The sequence below is a fragment of the Sorex araneus genome, chromosome 1 (assembly GCF_027595985.1).
Source record: "Sorex araneus isolate mSorAra2 chromosome 1, mSorAra2.pri, whole genome shotgun sequence".
NCBI classification, from domain to species: Eukaryota; Metazoa; Chordata; class Mammalia; order Eulipotyphla; family Soricidae; genus Sorex; species Sorex araneus.
This window is the reverse complement of record NC_073302.1, coordinates 401,401,525-401,427,252: the sequence shown is the minus strand read 5'-3', so window position 1 is coordinate 401,427,252 and position 25,728 is coordinate 401,401,525. Positions and strand designations below refer to the sequence as shown.

The window sequence follows — 25,728 nt, the reverse complement described above, 5'->3', positions numbered from 1 at the left end:
TTTTCTTTTGAATTCAGGGGGAAAGAAGAAAAAAATTGAGTGTGAATACAAGCTAGTTTCTCTATAGACCGAACATGATGGCCACTTAATACCTCTATTGCAAACTACAACACCCAAAAGGAGAGAGAACAAAGGGGAATGCCCTGCCACAGAGGCAGGGTGGGTGGCGGGGGTGGGGTGGGGGTTGTAAGAGGGATACTGGGATCACTGGTGGAGGTGAATGGGCACTGGTGGAGGGATGGATAAGCAATCACTGTATGAGTGAAATGCAAACACAAAAGTTCATAAGTTTGTAACTGTACATCACAGTGATTCTCTAATAAAAAATTTTAAAAAATACAAGCTAGTTTCTGAGGCATGAGAAAGAAGAGCTCATCAATTCTTGGGGGTGATAGGGATATTGTATTAGCATTAGCTAAGTGCGGATTTAGTTAGTAAATTTAATAAACTAAATATTTTCATTTTAGTTTTTATTTCCCGTATGCCATGGGGATTATATCCCAGTGGAATGATATTCTACATGAGGTTTAACATATCAAGAGAGCCAAACTCATACTGCTGGCAACTTTTATTTGGAGTGTTTTAATGTATGAAAATACATAGATAAATTTTAATATTCATCCCTAATTTATAGCCACTTACTGAAATAGATTAATTTATGCAGTCCTTACTAAATTCTATTCCAAATTTTAAGAGGAAGTGTCACTTAGGTACAGCTTTTCCCAATCTACCAGTAGAAGATTCTTTGTAGCATAAAACTGTTTCTGAAATAAAATGTATAATAATGCTCATTAAAATCCACTCTCCTGGAAACGTAAAACTGATTTATCTAATGCATTACAAAATTCTCCATAAACGTACTACACATCCTGAAATAATGTTAATTAGAAGGAGAGGCAAAATAATACATTTTCTTTAAATCTCAGGGCAATTAGCATAACTTCCATTAATATGGTATAATAACTGCAATTATTTTCATTTGCACTTTTAGTAAAATTTATATTCATTAAAAGTCTATGGTTTCATATTCTGCAATAAGAAAAAATGAATACCATTTTATATTTTATAGCAAGATAATGCTGAGGGTGATTTTATTCATTTATTCAACAAGAAAAGGCCTACATAGAGGTGCTATGATTCAGTGCTCTTCAAGACAAGATTTTTTGAGTTTACCATCTGGAATTTTCTTGCAAAGAAATTTAATTGCACCCAGTCCACTTAACTTTCTGTTCTCATGCATAAGCAGCTAGCACTCCAGAGTTAGAGAGCACATTTCTGACATGACCAGCATAATTTCTAACAGTAATTTATTATTCTATAGTGACAGTGAGAAAGGTAATTTTTTTCCCCCATGACTCTTAAGTCTTAAGATTTGTAAAATTAGGAGAGTTTGAGATTTGGTAAATTTATCTGATATTGGTCATTTTTAGATTTGACACTTAAACTTTTAACAAAATGAAACATCCATATAAAATAATTTTCATGAATAAATTTGACATATTTTTCAGAGCAAATTTGACCATCTTCCTGCAGCTTCAGAACTGTTAAATATAAACATCATCACTTCTTTCCTTCTTCCTCTAACATTTCTTGAAACTCCAATTTCTGTTGCCACAAGTTTTGAGTAAGGTTAGTGAACTTTGGGGCGGTAAGTGCAAGGAAATTATCACTGTGACTTAGAGGGAGCAGGAAATACGCTTATAGATAATGCATGGTAAACACGTTACTCTTAACTCCTTGCTCCTTGGATTCCCAAGTAATGAACAACTATAACGAAATAAACACATAATTCAGAAATATTAAGATCAGTAGCATTTTGAGGTTACATGGACATTACATTACATTTTCAATTTACAATTGTGAAGCTGGTGACCGGGCAATTAAAGAGACATATTCAAAGTAGTCAGCTAATAGTAGATACATGGTATGCTTAATTCTAGTTAAATTGATGTTTTAAAAATCATTAGTGCCAATAAGACTATGGCTTTTCTGAGTGAAGATATTGTATGGCAGATTTTACTGCCACATAACAAGCACATTAATGAATTAATTCTCAGGATTAATTTGTTGTCACAAATTAAATTTAAAGTCTGCAACAGCAGGACTTATTTTATTCACTGAATATACCCAAATTTAGAATAACACTTGTCAGATTTGTAGAATAAGTGAAGAGAAAGCAGAGAGACAATGTAGGCAAAGATTTAGTACATGACCAAAGAGAGAACAGAAGTTTTAAAAGAGTAGATAGGAGAAAGTTGCACTGGAGAGCTAGTACAGCAGATAGGGGCACTAGCTTTGCACGTGTCTGATCTGAGTTCAATCCCCATGGTAAATCTGAGTTCAATCCCCATGGTAAATTTACCCATATGGTAAATTAAAAGAGAATGAGTATCTCCCCTTCAAAATATGTGTGTGTATCACAACTTCTTGACACATTCATTAGTTGATGGATATTTGGTTTATGTCCAGATCTTGCTTATCATATATAATAACACTGCATATATCTTTTCAAGTTAAAGTTTTATGTCCTTTGGATAGGTGGTAAGAAATAAACCATGTTTTCTTAGTCTTTCGCTGGGTACTCTTCTCTTCACTGAATAATAACATTGAAAAGTCTATTCTTACTCCGAAGAAAGTGTCTCTTTATTTATACGCATGTCCTAGATTTTTCTCATTTAGCCTCCTCCTACTTCAAATACCCTCAACATACTAGTCACCACTAATTGGTTAGTTAAAAGGTATCTCTAGTTTGGTGTTGTCACAGACAACTGGAGTTTGATCCCTTCCATAGCTCTACACGGATTTTCATCCACCATTTTAATCGTATCAGTAAACAGCCATTCTGTTTCTCAGTTGCTGAAGTAAAAGCTTCAGTCTTTGATTCCTTTCTTCCTCTTATATTCCAAAACTCTTCCTTGAAATATATTCTGAATCTATTTTTACTTTCCATTCTTATCATCCTTCTCCAGTCTCTCATCATCTGTCTTTGAATATCTTGCCTTCCTGTTTCCATCCTTGTCTACCACTAGTTCACTTGCAATACATAAACCACTGTGAGCCTTCTGGATGTTATACTGTATCACTTCTGTTCAAACACTCCAAGTGCTTCCCATTTCACTCAAAAGTAAAATACGCAGTCGTTTCTATGGTCTATGGGTACTTATTACTGTGTTATTTGCTTCCTGTCAGCAATAAAACCTCTAGACCTTCGTTTATCATTCTCTTTTTTCCCCATTAAGTTTAAGTCACACAGGCTCTTGCTTGTCTACATCAAACACAGTTCCACCTTAGGTCTTGCATTTGCCTTAAATGCTCTTCCCGGGATACTCATACAGCTTGCTCCATCACTTTTATGAAATCTGTACATAGTTGTCTTTGCTTGACTACTTTCCTCCAAATTATCTTCCATACCTCACTCTCCTTTATTTTACTCAAATTAAAACTCATTTATTTCATTCTCATCTCTAACAAGCATTTCTTTATTATCTAATTTCTCCCTGGGAGGTAAACTTCTTGAAGGGGGGGGGGGACTTTGTTTTGATTATTGACATTTCTTACACCTAGACCAGTGTTGAGCAGATTAAAGATGTTCAGCAAATGTTAAGAAAATGTGTAAAAGTAAGAGCAAATTCTGATTATCTCAACACATACCATCTAAACCATTTCTTTTCATAAAATTTGGGAAACTGACATAAAACTCACTCATTTATTGTGAGAATACATAAACTCTGCTACTTCTAAAAGGTATGACAAGTCTACAAGTATTTTAATTAGCCTATCTCTTTACATTAACAATCATAAGATTCATTGCATTTTCTATTCCTGTCATTGATTTTATGCATATTACTTAAGTTTGGGGAACCATAAATTATTACACCCTGCTGAAACACAGTCATTGAACTTGGGTCAGTTCTTAAACTCTGAACCTGATTTTCTTTATCCTTGAAAATTTGTGCTCAGAGGGAACCAAAAGGAGACCTGTGAATTTTAAAACACATACTAGGACTCAAGATCCTAAATTATAACACACTACAATATCCTACTGCATAAAACATTTCATCTTTTTCTTTAAAATGAGTTATTATTAGATCCTGTGCTGTCATGGTATAGATAGCATATAAAATATATCAATATATCACTCAAATAAAAATAAATATATTTTATTTATTACCTGTGTGACCATAAACCATTTTCTTGTTTTTATGGCACACAGGAATACATCTCCCAGTGTCTCATGGCTAGTGAGATCTATATCTGGCCAACTGGACTGGGCAGAATTATTGTACACCCCTCACAACGCTAGACCTTTAAAACTTTTTGCATAATACTTCATTCTTTTATTCACATTATTTCTGCCAAACTTATTATAGAGTATCTGGTGACAGACTCCAAGTTCTCAGACTTGGTTCCCTGAATCATTGCATGGAGGACAGCTGCCTAGGAAATTTGTTTCCAGGAAACATGCAGTAAGAAGCATGTAACTTAGGCCAGATTTTTATTGTGCTAAGCCTCCAAGACATAGGGATATATTTGTGAAAAGAGAAACAATATGCTACGGCCACTGACACTTAACGGTGTGAATCTTTGACTTTGTTTGCTGTGTCATGCACTTTTTTCCTGCTGAAATTGTAAGTTGGACTATATAATATTGATTGTGCAAATTTACCTTGGTTTTCACCTAATACCTCTGGAGAGCATTCTTTTCAAATAGTGATTTTTATTTCTCTGAGAAAAGTTTCTGTTTTGGATCCTTATTTCTGGTGAGTATTGACTTTTTATTTTGCTAAGATCTCTTTTGATGATTTTTAAAGTATTTTCTTTTTTATTTTTATTTCTCTTAAAATTTTTTTTTTAGTTTTTTGTTTTTGGGCTACACTGTACTCAAGGCTTACTGCTGCTCTTAACTCAGTTATCACTCTTGGAGGGCTTAAGGGACTAAATGGGATGTTGTCATAGTACCTGATTCTGCCATGTTTTGCCAAGTGCCTTACCTGCTGTAGCCCTTTTAAATCTTTTCTAATTATGATAGTTGGACTTTTAAAATTCTAAAAGCATTCCTTTTCAAATGTCTTTTGCAACCCATTTAATGGGTTTTTAAGCTGTCTTAATGACAGATAAAGAGAATTTATTGACAGACATAAAAGAGAAAACATTTGGGGCTGGACAGGTAGTACAGTGAGTAAGGTGCTTGCCTTGCATGAGCCAAATCCTGGTCTAACCCCTAGCACCACATACGATCCCCTGAACCCTTCAAGGAGAGATCCCTAAGCTCAGAGTCAGCCTAGTACACCATCTGGTCTGGCGCCCAAAACAAAACAAAATGAAACACTTAAAATATTTTTGAGAAAAGGGGATGATGAAAAGCAAAAATCTTGAACTGAGTGAAAAATATACTACAGAAGAAGAAAGACAAATATTGAATGACTTTATTCATAAGTGAGATATAGAGATCAAAACATGGGGTACCAATAAAACCAATGGAAAATAAATCTGTGACTCAAACCACTGAGGTGAGTTACCAGAGAGGGAAGGAGCACAGGGAACAAGAGGGAAGGGGCTTCAATGGATTGTAGTTTAGGAATAACAGTATTTTGATTGTGATTGTGGTGTGGTAACATAAACCTAGAAGAGGCATGATATTGTATTCCTAAAAAATAAAGTTCTATGAATAGTGCTTGGATTAAAAAAATCAAAATTGATGGAATTTAGCTTACTAAATGAGTAAGTGAATTTATAACTTTAGATACATTTTTTTTTTGCTTTTTGGGTCACAACCAGTGATGCACAGGGGTTCCTCCTGGCTATGCACTCAGGAATTACTCCTGGCTGTGCTTGGGGGACCATATGGGATGCTGGGAATCAAACACAGGTTGGCCGCATGCAAGGCAAACGCCCTACTCACCGTGCTATAGCTCCAGCCCCTGGATAATTTAATTAGAAATGAAGAACTAGAATCATTAGTATACCTCAAGAAGACAGAAAATAAACAAAGTAAATAAAATGTAAAATATGTAGAAGAGAAATAAAAGATGTGTGGAGAATGCTTAAATAGTAGAGAAAATTAATGAGTGTAAAAGTGGTCTCTTAAAAAGTTTGCAAAGCTCTGTTAAAAACATTGTGCTAACAAATTTAACAATGTTGGGGAATTTTAAAATACCACCAGAAATATGTAAATTACTAAAACTGTCTCAATAAGAAATAGAAGATTAGAATATATTTAAATCAATAGATTTAGTCATTAATACTCTTTCTACAAATAAAAGTCTAGCACAAATAGCTTCACTGGTGAATTTTGTTAAACCTTTTAAAGAAAAAATACTATAAATTCTGAATAAGCTAAGATAATAGAGAGAATAATTTTACCTTATTTTTATGGTGGTAATATTATCTTGTCACAAAGTCCAAGCAAAAATAAACATGAAAAGAAAACTCAGATATTTGAAGCAATATTATTTATAGAATGCTAAAACTGAAATCAATTTAAATATCTATGTGCCAGAGCCAGAGAGAAGGCTCATAGGGGCATCTTTACATGTGGGAGGCCTGCTTTTAATCTATGCCTCTAAACGGTCCCCTGAGCAATAGCCGGAGTAACCCCCAATTACAGTGCTGGAAATAGTTCCAGAGCTGGTACAAGATGTCTCCCCAAATTTATCCTGTGGTGAATGAATTAAGAAATGTGGTATAGTATAAAAGAGAAAACTATTTGTTAATAAGAAGAAACAACTTAAATATGCAATAACATGAGTGAGTTCAAGCAGTATATATTAATTAAAAGATTATATATTCTGGTTCCATTTTAAAAAAATGTCTAGAAAGGCAAAATTATACTGTACTTCAGAATAATCAGGGCCAGGGGAACTTAAAATAATGAATATATACTATCACTTGAAAAACACTTATTGAATTGAATGTTTACAATTGGTGAATTTTAAGTATGTAATTATACCACCATGACATGTACTAAAAATAGCCCTAATAAATAGAAAAAAATTTAAGCATGACACATATATGCCTAATACTGCATTTATATCAAATACACTACATATATGTCACTCATATAATTATAGACTGTATAATAGTATCCACTGGGCTGGAGTGATAGCACAACGGGTAAGGCGTTTGCCTTGCACATGGCCGACCCAGGTTTGATTCCTCCGTCCCTCTCAGAGAGCCCAGCAAGCTACAGAGAGTATCCCGTCTGCAAGACAGAGCCTGGCAAGCTCCTCGTGGCGTATTCGATATGCCAAAGACAGTAACAACAAGTCTTACAATGGAGACGTCCCTGGTGCCTGCTCGAGCAAATTGATGAACAAAGGGACGACAGTGCTACAATGCTACTATAATAGTGTCCATTACATATAATAGTATTTACAGACTAATTTCTTCAAGTATATATGAGAAAATAGCTCCTATATCTGAGACAAGAATTGAAAGATTGAAACAGAAATGACAATTACTTTTCATTGCATAATTTCTAAAATTATTTATTTTACTAAATTTCTAGACTCTCATAGAGTTGGGAATGGGTGACCTCCACTCATTTTTCTGTCTTCCAGGAAGCCTGGTGGCTCATTAACTGTCTATGATCCAGAAACGCACAGATAAATCTCAGGAGGGAGCCACAAGCTGCAGAGGTGCCTTCAGATCACAAAGTAAACTCCAGTTGTATCACCCTATTTAAAATTTTAGAAGTCCTGGAGCATGCGGTCACATTTGTGGCTGTGAAAGATTTCATACTATACTCCACTGATGTACCAAGATTAGCACACCACATATGACAGGGTGTTAAATAGAAGGCATTGATCTCCACCAAAAATAAATAAATACTAGCCCACATGTCTCAAAAATAAGAGAATATTTGTTTTAAAAAGTTATTAGGTACACAATTACTTTACAAATAATAATATCCTGCTATATTATTATGAACAAATAACTATAATCTTCATATTAGAATTCAGGTTTATGGATCTGCTCTTGAAAATATATCCTTGTCTGAATGAGACAATAAGCACTTATGCGTAGCTTATATTAAGATAATCAAGTGAATTTCATCATAAAACCTTGTTGTTAATTCCTATTACTTTCAGATAGATAAATGAAAATTGTGGGAATTAGGGGAAACACAACAGTTTGTTTACTCAGGAATATATTAATCATCACAAGGTCTTATATTCTCTAATTCTATATTCAACACATAACAAAAGTTCTTCATCCGCAGATATAATTAAAATGCAAACAAAGCTTCAAATATTTGATTAAATGGGGTTGGTGGGGGTCAGGAGAGATGAAAAGGAAAAAATGTAGAATATGGGAGATCAGTAGATATTTACAGAAAAGGTATAAGTTGTAATTTAAACAAATATACTACATATATTCAGCTTCAGAAAGCATACTGTCAACTGGGTTTGATCCCCAGCACTCCAAGTGGTCCCCTGAACACCACCAGGAGTGAGCCTTTAACAGAGTAAGGAGTAATCCCTGAGCACTGCCTGGTGTGGTCCAAAAAACAAAAACAAAAAAAGCCATTGTTCATAAATGTCTTCAACGTGACTCACTGACTCACACAGTGGACACCACAAAGGCTTTCCTTTGTACCTTTTAAATATCAAGAACCTATTGCAAAATTTGATTTTCAACTGCATATTATGAAGATATGGCTATGTAATTAAGAATATTTATTTTACTCTTAAGCAAAGAGAGATATTACAAGACTCTGTCAACATTTAATTATTAGGATTTTCAAATGCTATTTTGCAACAATGCCTTTAGAAGGTCAAGTCTAAGATGATTAATTTTGCTTTCTAATATAGCAAAATTTGAGTAGTGCTGCTTGTATATGTCTCAAATTTGGGTCTCCTTCTAACATGCAGTCAGAAATGCCTATACCTCTTTGACAGGGAAAACCATGTACAGAAGGCCAGACAATTCATAAAACACACTTCCTTCTGTTTTGGCCAAGTTTTGTATTTCAAACTGGCAGCGTACAGAGTGCTTTTAGTGCTTTGAGTAAATAATCACATATGTCTGCTGCTTCTTTGTCCTTCATGCAGAGTTCCTCCCAGTGCTGGTTCTTCTGCCCCAACCCTGCTATAAGTTTGGTACCAATTTAGACTCACAGGTATGAGCATCTAGGTGGGCTGTTATATCAAGATCACTACCCTGAGGTTAGATAATATTTTCATTTCCAAATAACAGATTATTATGTCAACTAAAGTCACTTAACTGTCCAAATTGTTAAGTGAAAAGCCAGGATTTGGTCTGGGTCCTTTACTTTATACTCTATTTTCAAGTATCTACTCTTTCTGGGCTCTCCTTCCTCTCCCTTACCCAGTTTCATTGATAATCATGAGCGATATAGCAGAGAAATGAGGGAGGAGTTCACTGTTTAGTCTCAATTTCTTCCTCAACAGAAGATCAGGCAACGGAGATCATATCACTGTTCTCATTTCCATATTTTACCTAAAATACCCAGTCCAAAAATTTAGCCCTAAATTTGATACAAAACTTTCTTTTCAAATTATGGTATACATACTGCGTAATTATTACTGGGGAAGAAGTGAACTAAGCAAGTATATTTACAAAACTGAAAGGTTAGATTTGCAGATCCTAGTGGGAATACCAAAAACATATTTGGGTTTCCAAGGAGTTGAGCTTGTTTCCACTTCCAGAGAAACCTTAGCATGACTCAGTGTATTAATTTTACTGGGAAAAAAATCAGGCCTCTAAACTAAGTCAATGGGAAACAGTTTGATATCTCAATAACTAATATATTAATAGACTTTCAGAAAATAATCCATTTATACTTGGTGATTCATTTTTATCATCTAAATTCATTTAAATATGTTTTTAATGACTAAAAGTTTGACTAAAATATATTCAATATGAAACAGGAAAGAACTTATTCTCAAAATAATTTTAAATGTAAGTTGCTGGACTCATACTTTTCTCTCATATTTGCATATTTTTAGAGATAGAACAAAAATACTCATTACGGTTTAGGTCATAGTTTTTGTTCTTCTTTCTTGGACTAAATTAAAAAATGTTAGGCATTATTTTCTTCAATTTCAATGAAACTTCCATTTTTACAATGTTGTTATAAAGGCCCTATTATTTCCTCTACATATCTTATTTCTTGGTCAGTGTTTCTCTTACCTCCTCGATGGATAATCAGTGATGTCTCACTTCCAATGGGACAGTCCTTAAGAATATCCACTACTTCCGTATGGCTCAGGTTCTGTACATTCTGCTGGTTGATCTCCACAATGAGGTCTCCTTCACACAGTCCAGGGCATCCCTGAATGTCAAGTATTTGTTTCACCCGCTGTCCTGTAGGACTGTCGGCGATAGTGAAGCCAAAGCCCTGGGCACCTTTCACAATGGTTAAGGTCATAAGTTCAGCTTGCGTGGCCCCAGATGAAGCCATTGACACATTGTCGTCATGGACAGGTGGTGGATACGTGCCATCTAGCTGTCCATCAGCTGGGATTGAGTGCAAAGAGTGAGGTGGTCGATCTGTTATATCTGGAACTGACTGTGAGGTCCGAGAAATGTATTCCAAATACGTTTCATAGTTATGTCTGCCATTGACCATCACTGGAGGTGGCCTCTCCATTATTGCAAGGGGTGGTACCATGCTGTTTGCAGGATCCTCAGGATCAAAGGGCAGAGGGTAGCCACGACACAGTACCAGGTTGACACTCTGACCAATAGGGACAGACTGGAAAAGTTTGACTACATCTGCATGAGTGTGTCCAAGGACACAAACTTCATTAATATAGACAATGACATCACCTGCAAGGGAAAAAAAAAAGAGATTGACAACATGAGGTAAGTTCAATTAATGTTGACATAGAGAAATTAAAATTATTTATGAGACTAGAATAAGAGAGGTGCTGTTTCTCAGTAAGTAGTGAGAAAAATCAATTAGAATAATATTTAAACTCACTGTAGGTGACTCAAGGTTACAATAGGTCTGCCAACAAATATAATGATTGAATACTTAAAAAATGCTGTTTGATTATTCCTGAAGTTCAAAGACAACTTCATTTTAAAAAAGAAAAGGTTAGATTCTATCTTCAGTTTCAATTTCGGTACAATTCAGTTACCAGAATTTTCATACTGTTGAGAAATAGTGATCATGTATTTTAGATGAAAAAGAAAGTATATATATGTATATACTTATATATTTTTTATGGAAAAGGAAAATCCCATTCATTTTCTCTATTTAGGCAGGTTTCTATGAATGTATTCACAAGTAAAAGTAAAGACCACAGATTTATGTATCAAGGATCTGGGTCCATATCCTGGTTCATCTGCTTGGCAGATCTATGATATCAGGCAACTATCTCCTTTGAGTCCTCATTTGTAAGCTGTCGTGAAAACAAAATGAGATATTATAGAAAACAAGCTTGGCACTCTGCCTGACCAACAATGAATGCCCAATAAATGTGAGTCATTATTGGTGTATTATTGTTAAAATAGAATGGAAGGGATTTTGGATTCTAGCTCTTAAACTCGGAGCTGTCATAAATTATCCTTTGATCTGAGAAAATTTGATATTTATATATGTTTAAAAGAAGATATTTAACATATCTTGCAAATAAATGATCCTAATTACAGAAGTCCCCAGTTAGACATTATAATAGTACAAATGTCCTGGATGCATATTAGCCATTATAAAATATTCAGAAAACAACATTTCCTTCTTAAAATGTAAGATAACTTGTTTCCTCAAGATAATTATCTTCAAATTTTAATTATAGATGTGTCACAAGTTTAACTTTGGACAAAGTGAAATGATTTTTCTTAGCCAGTGCTTCTTATTGAAAATAAACTGTAGAATTTGAGAATTAAACTTTTAAATAAATATGTGCCTGACTGTATGAAGAGTATATGAGGGATGAAAAAACATGTTTTAATAGATTGTCAAATAAGTAACTCAACAGACATTAATTTATCAAGGTAATTCTGAAGTGGCTAGTACAAATAGCAAGAGATTTTTTTCTTAAACATTCTTGTCAATCAAAAACTCAAACATCAAAATGAACAAGAGTTGAAATTCAGAATTCTATGGTTTTTGGCCTTTATTAATTCTAAGGTAAAATGTCTGATATAAAACAAATTCTCCCCTAAGTGCATTTAAAAAAATAACTGTGCATATAATATTCCTGACTACTTTGCAATCAAAACATTGACTAGTTTATCACTTACTCATCCCAAATTCTAGAGAAATGCTTGCAAGTGTGAAAGATTTATATATAGGAGAATGAAATAAGTATTTTCAGGGACCCAGGATAAAAATCTTATCCTAAAAATGTCACAGAGTATGCAATTGGTCAGCTGGATTTTCACCTTTCAGTGCAGAAAGAATGCTGGTGTAAGGACTGACACATTTGAAAGGGATTCAAGAATGACTAGTAATGGGCATATATTTTCTGCTACTGTAATTCATCAACAGGTTAGGGCAGTTAGCCTAAAGTAAAATAAAGTAGGGAATACTTTAACATTATATTTTTCTGGGGTTCTGGTATGACCAGAATTATCTGATCCAGGTGGACATTTTTCTTCTCATATGTGCCTTCAATTTTTAAGGTTAAGGTTATAGTTTACATATTACAAGGTTGAAAGAATAATAAATAGCTGTGTGTTATCATCAAGCACTATACTTCTACTTTGCATTTTCTTCCTGATTTTTCTTAAGGAAAATGATGCATGCAGTTGAGGTTTACTGTCTAACTTGTATGTTACCGTTCAATAACATAGCTACCTTGTCATTAATGATATACCCAAGTAATATTTTATCCTAAAAAAATAACTCTTAAAATAGATTTTTCTTTTTTCCTTTTTTTTGGTGAAGTAGGAAAGTTTTTATTGAAATGTATTTAGAAAGATGTGAGGGGAAGACAGAAAGTACAGGTTTGGCAGAGAATACAGGCTTCTCTAGAACAGAAATAAGCAAAGAAACATTGAGGCAAGAAAGCAAGATAGGGGCCGGAGCGATAGCATAGCAGGTAGGGCATTTGCCTTGCACACAGCCAACACGGGTTCGATCCCCAGCATCCCATATGGTCCCCCAAGCACTGCCAGGAGTAATTCCTGAGTGTAAGTCAGGAGTAACCCCTGATCGTCGCTGGGTGTGACCCAAAAAACCAAAAAAAAAAAAAAACGCAAGATAGATGTTCAAGGAAGAAAACATGGGCTTTCAGAGAAAGCCAGACTTTGCTTATTTTAAAACTGTTGCAAATGCTACATATTATTTCTTAACATTTCCCCTCAAAATTTACCTGTCATGTTTATTCTGATAGCTATTAATTTTCATTATAATATAATATTTGTTGGACAACTACATCACTACTTATTAACAGTTATCAATTCTTTGGCTAGTCGACACTGAACTTTTTGGGCTACAAACATAATTCAGCTATGAACCTTTTCCTATGATCCTTGTGCCAGATGGGTGGGTTTATCTTGGCATAGAAGTGATAGGGTCCCATCATAAACAACGTGTTAGAAATGACAAACAATTGAGAAAATAAGTCATATTATGGTATTTTCAAGTTTCAGTTGCTTCCCATTGAACACAATACCTGACCTTCCTGAACTTGAATTTTCATTAATAGTTGTGATCATGGTTTTACTGGCCTTTCCTGGATGCTAGTGAGGATGAGCCTCTTTTAGAGATTTTGTTGTCATTTGTTTTGGTGTTACTATATCTCTCATTTTACTGTTTTATAAAGTTGCCCTGACCAGTGTTGATTTGTGTCTTAACACAGTGACTACTTTTCTGGCCCTGCCACTTTATATTGGTGGAGTGTGGGGGGAGGGATGCTCAGGTACCACCAGGGCACTTTGTTTTTTAGTGTAGGAGTGCTGCTATTTATTCAGCCATTGATTAAGCTGATTGGCTTGGGCATGAACTCCACATTACTTTTAAAAAAAATTCAGAATGTTAATTTTATTTTATTATTATTATTTAATCACCACAAGATACAGTTACAAAGCTTTCCTCTTGAGTTTCAGTCATACAGTGATTGGTCACTCATCCCTCCATTAGTGCACATCTTCCACCACCAAGGTCCCCAGTATCCCCCTCATCCCACCTCTCACCCTGCCTCTACGGCAGATAATCTCCCCCATACTTTCTTTTGTATTGCTTGCTGTGAATAGCATAAGATGTTGTGTGGCCACAAGAATGGCTGCACGCTCCTGGAGTTCTAAAACTTTAAATAATTCAGGTCTGGAGAAATCTCTACGGGAGCTGCTTGGTTCGAAGATTCTTTTGTGTCTCTGGATCATGACTGTTAAGGAACTTAAGTAGCAGCTGGAGGCAGATTGTGGGCATGACTTCCAGGGTCCCATGGGGATAGGACAATGAGAAAGACCGGCCCATCCCCTATCCCCTGAGGCCTGGAGTTTGCCATCACTGAACCCTCCTCCCTGCACTTCTCATTGGGTTCTGGAAGTTGGCGGTCACTGGGGTTTTTCGGGGCAACTTTCAATGGTGCTGGGGACCACACCTGTCAGTTCTAGGTGTCATGTGGTGCAGGGCTACAGACTTGAGGTCTAGTACATGCAAAGCATGCAGTCTGAGCTCTCTTCTCAGGCCTTCCGCTCCATTTGGGAGACTTCTTAGTGTTGCAGACATTAAATAGTACAGCAAGTCAAAGGACACGAATATGATTTCCAACTGTATCACTTGTAAAAGGTGTGACTTTCAAAACTAGCTTAAATCTATTATGACATATTCTTCATAAGCAGTGAGGAGCAATAATAGCAGCAACTTATTGTTCTATGGAAAATCGCAAATGAGATTATGCAGGAGAAGAGTTTCAAGTTACAAACTGTTATTTGAGATGATTGCTATTTTAGTAATTATCATCTGTCCTTGGTTATATCCCTCTATAAAATCAGAACAGTCCCACTAAGATGTCTACACCACAGGTGTAATAAAGAATGAATTCAGGTTTCTTAATGGGCCAGTAAAAGGCAGGAAGGTAACAAATGCCAATTTCCCCTAAGGCGCTGCCTAACTTTAATCAGTGTTAACAAATCCCATAGTCCCCAACCATGCTTTATCCTTTCCTCTACTCAGCCAGAAATTTATAAGAAAAAAAGAATTAAGGCTACTGTTCAAAGCTCTCAAGGATTCCTGCCAGGTCTAAAGAGTAGTTATTTGAATTATAGTGATTAATGTTATCTATTTTTGAGTTTTAATGTGATCTTTCTATTTAGAAGTGGAATAAGAACTATTTGTGGTTCTTAATAAGAGTGCCTTTAAAAATGTATGTATATTTTCCATCTAGAGCAATTTTTCAAGTCATCAAGCAAGCAAGTGATAAAGGACCCTGTTACAATAACTTTATGGAATACACAAAAAATTTCTGAATATAAAAGATGATTATTTAGTTATCTAGGGATATATAATCTCACAACTTTATGATATTCAACTGTCTATGTTAAAAATATTTAGATGCCGGGGTATAGAACATGTCAAAAGTCATAGAGATGTAAGGAAACAGTTCCGTGTTCATGTAAAACTGATTGGGTTATAGATTTTGCTGTGTGAATGCTATTTATATGTTATGAAATAAAATATGAACTATCTGGTATATGTCATCTACTGATGCCAGGCCAAGTACTGGGATAGCCTGGACATAAGAGCATAGAATGAGACGTTATTTGAAAAATTGGCTTCAGCTCTAACCCTGTTGGCCTTCATAAGAAGGAACTTGATTTACCCATTTCTGAGTTTATTCTTTCATAAAATGGTAATTGAAATGTCTTCTCCATTTTCTCCTTTGTAGGATCACTGTGAGAATGAAATCATGCTTGTGAAAATACTTTACATTTATCAGAGGAAAGCACACCACAAAAGGAAGATGATTCATTTATTTTAAGCTTTTTGTTCTGTTTTGTTTTTTGGGTCACACCCAGCGATGCACAGGGGTCACTCCTGGATCTGTACTCAGGAATTACCTTCTGCACTCCTGGCTCTGCACTCAGGAATTACCTGGGGTGGTGCTCAGGGAACTATATGGGATGGTGGGGATCGAACCCAGGTTGGCCGCATGCAAGGCAAATGCCCTACCGGCTGTGCTATTGCTCCAGTCCCTGATTCATTTATTTTAGAGTCAAATACATACTTTTATGGCTATAATGCCTGAAGCATTTCAGAATTGTATCCTATATGAACATGCAGGTTAGGCCACCTTGAGGACAGATGATTTTAGGGCTGCTGATTCCAAAACTATTGGTCAAATTTGTTGTGACTGATGAGCTTGGCATTCCCAGAAGACTGGTCTCATAATGAACTGATTCTCCATAATGTGATTTCAATTTGTAAATGAAGGACAATGCAACTGATGAAGCAGGAGTTTTAAAACTGCTGGTCTGTATGAGAAAATATTCTAAGATGATTGGTTTCTTTCTTAGTTATGGAAATCAAAATATGAATTCCTCTTAGGTAACTTCATCATTTCATATAGCATAGGGCATGCATAAAGCACTGATTAAAATGGATTTCTTTTTATACTTCTCTCCTCTGCTTCCACATCCTTGAGTCACTGTGGTCTTCCTATTTAACATTTGTCACTATGTGCTATTTACCTTTCTTAATACTGTCAACCACACTTCTAGTAATTATACTCCAATTACATTCCATAGTCCTCTCTAATAAATTCAATCTACTTAATATCTAGAGTGCTAAACATTTTTTATCAACAGTCTTCACAACTTATATGTCTTTATCACACAATATTCATTCTTAAGATGTTGGCATTTTTATTGTTTACATTTCATAACTTGCCATTCATTACCATTTAGTAGAATTGTGTTGTGCCTCTAGTTCAAAGTGTTCTTTCTACCAGCTAATTCATAATTCACTTCTTCAAAGGTAACCTACTCTACTAATTTCATTCAGATTGCTTCTAATCATGTTTGTGACTATAAATTCACCTCAGGTTTCATTGTTTTCTGGAAGTTTTCTACACAAATATTTAGAACACTCTGATTAGTTCATTGAAAACTCCTTTGTTATGTAGGATAAATCAATATTGAACCACTAAAAAGTTTAGTCAAAGGAAATGTAATATATTTCATAACTAAATTTTCTGCTTTTAGTGATTCTAATTGCTGTTTTCCCAAGTCATATAGATTTTTGATAAAAGAAAAATAACTTAGCTATTCTTATCCCACCAATTACATGCATTCTACACTGAAGGGTTACTATTTTTGGTTTCCCCTTCATCTAACAAAATTTGTCAATCTTTATTTCCTGAAGTTTCTGTTAGTTTGTTTATAATAATAATATATAATTGTATTAATTGGAAATTTTATTATAATATTGACTATTCATTTTTATTCTTATACAATACCAACAAACATAATAAATTTTGACATGTAGTCTAGCAGGTGTGACATTCACTACTTAAATGAGATTGAAAATAATTACTCTTGATAAAATTTAGTCTCCCAGTGAATCATTTTTGTATGTTAAAGAATTAGAATTGAAGCTGTTTCTCCTTGGGTTGTTCTTTGAAAAATTTTCTCACCTATCATAAAGTTATACATGTAAATATATATCAAAATGTTATTTAAAAATCCTTTTTGGGGGGCTTACAGTGAGAGTAAAGTGGGTAGAGTGTTTGCCTTACATGTGACGCCTATGAGTTTGATTCCCAGTACCTCATGTTGTCTCTAGAGACTGCCAGGAGTGATCCCCGAGCACAGAGCAGGAGTAAGCTCTGAACACAAATGGGTGTGAATCCCCCTCCCCCCAAAAGATAAAAAGATAAAAATACTCCCCTATTTTGCTTTTAGGCCCTGCCGTAGGTGCCACTCTTTACTCTGTACTCTGGGGGTGACTCCTGGCTCTCTGGGGGTGACTCCTGGCTCTGTGACCAGGGATCAGCCTTGGCAGTGCTAGGTGGACCATATACGATATTGTCAGGGTTCAAACTCGGACCAGCCCAATGCAAGCAAGGCAAGAACATTAAGCTCCTTACTAGCTCTCGGGAGGATCCTGTATCTAAACTCTAAACCCTAAACTCTACAAATGAGTTACTGGTAAATATTAGTAAGCAAAAAGAATCTAAGAATTAGGATGAAGCATTATGACTTTAACTTTTTAAACAAGAAACAATTGAGCTTTTGATGAATGTTTAGACAGTTTGCTCACAGCAATTTTAGAGTACAGATATGGCCCCCTTCATATCTGATAGCACAGAACCCCAACAAGAAAGCCTCCAAGGTGTCCTTGGACTCCTCATGCCCCACTGGAGTGAAAACACAACATGGTGAGGCAAGAGGGATCAGATGGACAGAGCCACGCTCCCCCAAGAATGTATAGCAGGGATGGGGGTAGGTATGGTACACAGGATGGTAGACTGTGGTATGTTCTTCTTCTTCTTTTTTTTTTTTCTTTTTTGGGTCACACCTGGTGATGCACAGGGGTTACTCCTGGCTCTGCACTCAGGAATCACCCTCGGCTGCGCCCAGGGGACCATATGGGATGCTGGGAATCGAACCCGGGTTGGCCGCGTGCAAGGCAAATGCCCCACCCGCTGTGCTATTGCTCCAGCCCCTGTGTCATGTTCTTAACAAACTGCAAAAGGTAAGGGTATAAACACCCTCAGAAAGAGATGCCCTTGTCTTACTTTCTCTGACTCCCTGGCAAAGTTGTTGTAGGGTTTTGTGTATCTGATGCCAGAAATTTTCCTTGTGCCTATAGTTTTTTTTTTCATGAGAATCAAGAAAATTTGTCTATGTACTCATAAAGTCAGAGCATGCATTGGAATAATTTAAAACAGTCTCTAAAATTCCCAAATGAACTCAGGAATAAAATTTATTTTAAAATAAAATGTAGTTACTAATTGGAGGAGAACTTATCTTAAAGTTTCTAGACCTTACTATGGTTCTATTGACTTTAAACATGTCTTGCAGATAGAATTATTATAGACATCCATCCAATTATGCAGAGATATTAAACAAATACTTAGGTAACGAAAGGGTTAGTAGATTAACACATTTCTCCATCAGAAGAAATTTTAATTTCTTAAGTACAACATAATATACAATGTATAACATTGGTGAGTAAAAATTACATAAATAATATCACTATCACTATCATCCCCTTGTTTATAGATTGCTCGAGTCGGCACCAGTGATATCTTCGTTTGTCCCTGTCACATGCCAGTGCAGCCCAAGGCCTCTGCTCGCTCCAGCAACACGGAAGAGCACGTTGTTGTTACTGTTACTGTTTTTGGCATATCAATACATCACAGGTAGCTTGCCAAGCTCAGCCATGTGAATATATAAATAATATACATAACATTAATTCAAAAGATGTCTTAACCATTGAAAAATAAAACAATAAAGCCAGTTGTCATATAATGGAGAAAATACTGATTTGAGACTCTGAGGTTTATGCTCTGACACCAAACCTATGATAGTACTGACAACACATCTCTGGGGCTCAGCCAATATTTATTTGTTAATTTTCACCAAGGACTTATTATGCTCAAACACTAATATATTTAGGCACCTTGTTATGAAAATAAAAAATGTAAACAGATATTCTAGAAGGCATTTTATTCTCTCAGCTATTTTAAGTCCCAAAGCCCTTGGGTTCTACATTTCAGCTACTATATTTTTCCCCTTTTATTTTCTGTTTTACTCATTTAAAAAATTAATCCACCATAAATTACAAAGTTCTTCATGACTGAGTTTCAGGAATAAAATTTTTCAACACCAATCCCTATATCAGTGTCCACTTCCCTCCACCAATTGCCCACTCACCCTTCTCCCCAACTATTATATTTTCTGTTGATTCCTCTCTTTCTTTTCTCATTTCCACCACAGAGATAAGGACCTATCGTATGCACTTCTGCAACTGTCTGTCAGCCTTAGCTGGGTTTCCTTAGTAGCAGGAGAGACAAGGGACTGAGGAAAAGGAAGCCTAGCAGATCGCGTGAATAAGTGAGCCTGTGGGATTATGGGACTACTTAGTCTTAACCTATACTGATCTTTAGGAGTAACCTGTGATTGCTGATAAATCCCTTCTTCTGAAATCAGGAGAGTGTGACTGTTTTGTAAGCCAAGGCAATTATTCGCGGTGGCTACACAGTTCTGGCACTACCTTCCACTGGCTTGTCTATCAAATTGGTGTCCGCACCAGACTCTCTAATATTCTTCTGCTTAATACCCTTCAGTGCCTGCACAGAGGGAACGTGAGTTCCAATTCTCTTGCACAATTTAGGAGGCTCTTAGTATACATTCTCCCACCTTTCCCCTGCCAACTATGTTTCCACTGATCCAAGGTTCAGATCATGCCCCACCCCATGCTGTACACTTTCCCTTCTTTTCCAGTCTCCTTCTCTTTGACTTTGTTCCTATCAGTTTTGACAAGTCACCCTTTGAGTCAGCTTTACATTTTTGACCATATTTCTGATTACCAATAATTGAATATGAATTTCTTCTTCTAAAAGCTAATTCTTTTTTTTTCTTTTTGGGGTCACACCTGGCAATGCACAGGGGTTACTCCTGGCTCTGCACTCAAAAATCACTCCTGGCAGTGGTCAGGGGACCATATGGGATGCTGGGAATCGAACCCGGGTTGGCCATGTGCAAGGCAAATGCCCTACCCGCTGTGCTATTGCTCCATCCCCTAAAAGCTAATTCTTCAGTCCAAATATTTAACCACACAAATTTAATGTAGAACTCCTCTGGTCATAGTGACTACTCTTTAACATATTTAATTTTTTTCTGGCATTTACAAACACTTATCTTGCCTAATCCTGACAAAAGCCATATATGGTAGCATTTTTATCTGTACTTTATACATCTAGAAACCAAGCCTAAAAGAAATTAAGTTCTTTAAAATCACACTGATAATTGACTTTCCACAAATATTAAAATTTCAATGAGTAAGGACCTATTTTACTTGGGGACTTTTGTGTCCCTCAGATCAGTCAGAACACTGGGTAAAATATCTTTAATTCCCGAATATGAAAATTGGAAGATGAGCAGCAATATTCTTTTGATTAGCTAAGTTAATGGAGGGAATCAATGAAGCAAATAATTGCAAGCAGGGGAATCCATTGCAATAGCTCAATCTTTCTGCAGCCCTCCAAAATATGCTGTTTGGAAGAGGGCTGTGAGAATGCTGAGTTGAAAGATGGTGGGGTATGATAACTCACAAGGTCCTAACCACCGTAAAACATAAATCTCAGTTTAAACAGTGTCAAAAGCAGCGTACTCTTGCACAAGCAATATCCTTTTCCTTCTCTTTCAATGTAAAACGAAAAAGTCAGAAAACATAATTTTGAGAGTGCAGTTTTAAGAGTTCCGTGCCTGGGGAGAATGAGGTTCTACTGTCTGTGTAATTGGGAAGTGACAAGAGAGCTGGCAAGCAGGTTACTGAGAAGTCTCCAAGGGCTTAACCACCAAGGTTCTTTGATTTTCTACCAAAGCAACCAGTGACTCCAATTCTATTTACAGATAAAGGATACCAATATGTTGGCATAGCCACTTCTCAAAAGGAAAATAAAACACTTCTTAATCACATTTTATAATTTCAACTGTATGACCTGGTGCAGATGTCTAATTAAAAACTTGGTTAAAATTTTTTATGCCTAATCAGCATGCATTCAACAATTATTTCCTGGCAGATGTGAATTTGTTGGACAATCTATTTACATTTTCTTTGTGTTTGGCATTGAGTGGTAAAATCTATTTAAATGCTTGCAGTTTACTTCCTTAGAATGGAGAAAGAAAATACATTCTAAGGGAATCTAAAGGCACTGATTATTTGCTGATCTGGCAAAGATGAAACAACACTTCAGATTAAAACTATAAGTAAAGCTGCAAAAAGAAAGAAGAAAACACTGTTCCTTGCAAAAGAGCAGAGAGAAAGAGCAGAAGCATTCTAAATAGCCTGCTCACTTTAGGAACCCAATATCATAAAACGGTCAGTGAATTTGTCATTTGTCTGAAAACAATGTAATGAATTTTAAGCTTTTAGTAAAGAGGCCATTTACATGCTATCAGGGGGACCCTATAAAATGAAATGAGCTTCTTATATTCAAAGAGAACTTACAATTTCACTAAAAGAAAGTAAAAACAAAATGATTTTAAAATATCGTAATGCTCCTAGCAGGGCATAAAAGTTTATGAGAGCAAGGTGAGAACTGTACAGTAGAATTTTCTTCTCTTTTATGGATCATGAGCACACCAGAGGGCAGATGCACCATAGAAATACGCTCCACCACATTCAGCCCTTGCTCCACCCTCAAATCTGATCTAACTTGTAGGAAAAAAAGTAATCATTTCACATGTACAGCAAGAAGGAAGCATACTTGTTTCCAAACAGCATTAATTATACTCCTGTACAAGCATGATCTCTTTTTTTTTTAACAAATGGCTCCTGGGGGGCTGACATGACCCTGAGCTTCCCTGACCTCAGTCTCACCTAGTGTATCAGTGCCTATAAAACTTCCCCCTGTGGTGCTGGGCACAGCTGGATGGGGAGGAGCCCAGAACTATCCACAGACCTGCTTCCCAACACTATCCTGCACGACCAGCACTATCAATTGCCAGCAGTTCTGACAAGAAAAAGAATGAATAACAAGGGGGTAGGTTGGAAGTGGGGGTGGAATAGGGGAAGGTTGACAGGGAAAGGAAAGAAAAGGATTGATGCATCTATTCTTTTGAAACTGCTGCCTTCTGACAGCTGAAAAATGTGTGTGTGTTTTTGTGTGTGTATATTTGCTATCTGACCTATTTATCTACTGCTTTCTGCCACGTGAAAGTGTATGCGTGTGTGTGTGTCGTGTACCCTTCCCTCCCTCCCTCCCTCCCTCTTTCCTTCCTTCCTTCCTTCCTTCCTTCCTTCCTTCCTTCCTTCCTTCCTTCCTTCCTTCCTTCCTTCCTTCCTTCCTTCCTTCCTTCCTTCCTTCCTTCCTCCCTCCCTCCCTCCCTCCCTCCCTCTTTTTCTTTCTTTCTTTCTTTCTTTCTTTCTTTCTTTCTTTCTTTCTTTCTTTCTTTCTTTCTTTCTTTCTTTCTTTCTTTCTTTCTTTCTTTCTTTCTTTCTTTCTTTCTTTCTTTCTTTCTTTCTTTCTTTCTTTCTTTCTTTCTTTCCCTCTCTCTATTCTAAGGGGTTACTCATGGCTCTGCGGTCAGGAATTACTCGTGGCGGTGCTCAGGAGACTATATGGGATGCCAGAGATCGAACTCCGGTCAACTGTGTGCAAGGCCACTGTACTATCTCTCCAGTTGTCTTTAATAGCTTTTTGAAAGAATGTACTATTTGCTCCAATATGAGATGGGCACTAGTCTTGAGTATCCAGACAGGGGGTGGGAGATTGTCATTTGGTGAGACGGTGCAGTTAGGGAGACACTCACCCTTATATCCTAAATATCCTGTGTGCTATTTCTGGAGTATTCTGGAGCATGCTTTAGTTGCCAATCAGCAACCCTTAGCTGGGGGTGTAAGATATTAGGTTATGTTGATCTACTCCTTCACTCTCCATGTGAAAATTTACAGAGCCCCTGCTGCCTGGCTGAAACAAAAGCTGCCAGAATATTTCTCCCATATGGATCTCTGAACTGGTGCAGCATCAAGTTGCTGAGCCTCATAAAATGGCTGGCAGAAAGAACAAATGTGCTGTGCTAAAAATGTGACTGTATATTGGCTACACACTGGTCCAAGGTTTGACGAGCCCTTCTAACTTGTTAAGAGGGAAACAGACTTGGCAGATGTGAATCTTCTCTGACAGACTTTGATCATTCAAACTTGGAAAGCTTTTATATCCAATTTCAGTTTCTGAAAGAGCAATATTTTACACAAGTATCAAGAAGTCAGTCTGCTCATTGGGCCATATACACCAAAGACTGCCAATTAAAAATCCTTTGAACACATGGCACAAGGGAAGACAAAATTTTGTCTTGGCTGCACTGAATTTTGGAATCCAGAGAGAAATGGTTATTATCTCTCTGATTTATGTGGAGAGAATAGGAAATTAATATGGTGTCTTATAATATCAAACATCTAGGAACTTTTCCCATAAGGCATATGTTTCATCACTAGCCCCTCTAAGCTAGCTGTTCTATACAGAGTCTTTTGGGGATGAATAATATCACTTGTTAAGACATTTTGGAAAAATAGGCAATATCCCTGGAGACAATAGGAGATCATTCTATTCTCAGATACAACAAATAAATGGCACAGAGAAAAGCAGTATAATCCCCTGCTGTTCCCAATGTTACAATTAGATCACACCAAAGCTGATTGGAATAAGTTAACAGAGAATCATCATCAGATATTTTTAATCATTTCCTTTCTGCCACCACTATTGAACAGATATCTATATAAATATAATTGTGAGTGATGTATATGTTTATACGGTGATTTTCTTACTTAAGGGTGACAATATATTTTAAACTCTAGCAAAATAATATTTAATCAGTCAGAAGCAATGAAAGTTTTCTGCTTTTGTTTTGTTAAATTTTTTGGGGGGTGGGTTAGTTTGGGCCACATTTAGTTGTGCTCAGTAGCTATTTCTGGACCTGCGCTCCTGACTGATCACTGGCTGGTGCTCAGGGAAGCATATGTGGTGTTGCACATTCAAACCAGGATCTGGTCTCCATGGCCACATGTAAAGTAAGTGACATTTTCTGTACTATCTTCCTGGCCTTCAAGTTTCTTGTTTTTTAAACTTAAATATAGTAATTTAATTATATGTATATATAAAACATAATATTATACATAATACAATTGATAAATATAGTATTGGCACTTTATTTTATTTCAAGTTGCTGCAGATCAGAGCCATATATTCCAGACTGATCATTTTCAAGTGAAAATTTGTTTTAAATTTAGGCAACTGGTGTTACTATGTTGTAAACATTTATGGTTTATTTTGTTTTATTTGGGATGGATGTTTGGGCCATTCAGGCAGTTCTCAGGGGGCTATTCTGGGCAGTACTCAGGGATTATTCCTGACTCTGTCCTCAGGAGTTACTCTTGGACATGCTCTGCGGACTGTATGTGGTAACAGAGATTTGAACCCAAGTCACAGTTCCCAGAGTTGTATTTAAGTTGTATATGTTAGTTAGTTACAAACAAGGCAAGTACCATCTCTCTGGCCCAGTGCAAGTAAAGTTTTACAGTCTCTTTATATGTATGTATATGTACACACAGATATATACGCATATGTCTATATATATGTACATAATGCAAAAGAAATTCTTCAAATTCTTTCTCTTGAATAAATACATTGTTCTATGGAGCAATGCCTAAAATTGCCAATTATAATAACAACTTCTACTTATGCACTAAGAATGGAAAAGTTATATCCCAAGAACTCTGAAAGGCGTTTTAGAGATTTTGTCTCATTTACTCCTTGAAATAACTTGAGAAAGGATAAACTGCTTCCATTTTATAGAAGTGGTCATGGTTTAGAGAAGTATCATCATAGCAAAGTGGCATAATTGCCTCATCGTTACAATACTCAGGGTTACTTTTAGGATTGTCTTCTAACTAAATCGGTTTTTGTCTATATAAACTTATAAAATTTCAAGATTCAATTTATATAGTTGGTAGGGCTTAAAAGTTAGCTTATAGTTAATCATTTGGAATTTCAATTTTGTTGATACTGGGGATTGAACCAAGAGTTTCATACATATTCATTCTACCAATAAACCATATCCTTGGTCCAAATACCCATATTT

At 36.1% G+C, this 25,728-nt stretch overlaps 1 protein-coding gene across 11 annotated transcripts in view; it reads right to left on the bottom strand.

Annotated features, from left to right (window-relative positions):
* The window catches only part of MAGI2 (membrane associated guanylate kinase, WW and PDZ domain containing 2), a 1,445,467-nt gene that overhangs the window by 224,745 nt on the left and 1,194,994 nt on the right, over window positions 1–25,728 (bottom strand). For all 11 annotated transcript variants that reach the window (XM_055133467.1, XM_055133407.1, XM_055133431.1 and 8 more), the window contains one exon: window positions 10,156–10,794. In XM_055133467.1, coding sequence (XP_054989442.1) covers window positions 10,156–10,794 — 639 coding nt within the window. The remainder of the gene's footprint in view (window positions 1–10,155; window positions 10,795–25,728) is intronic.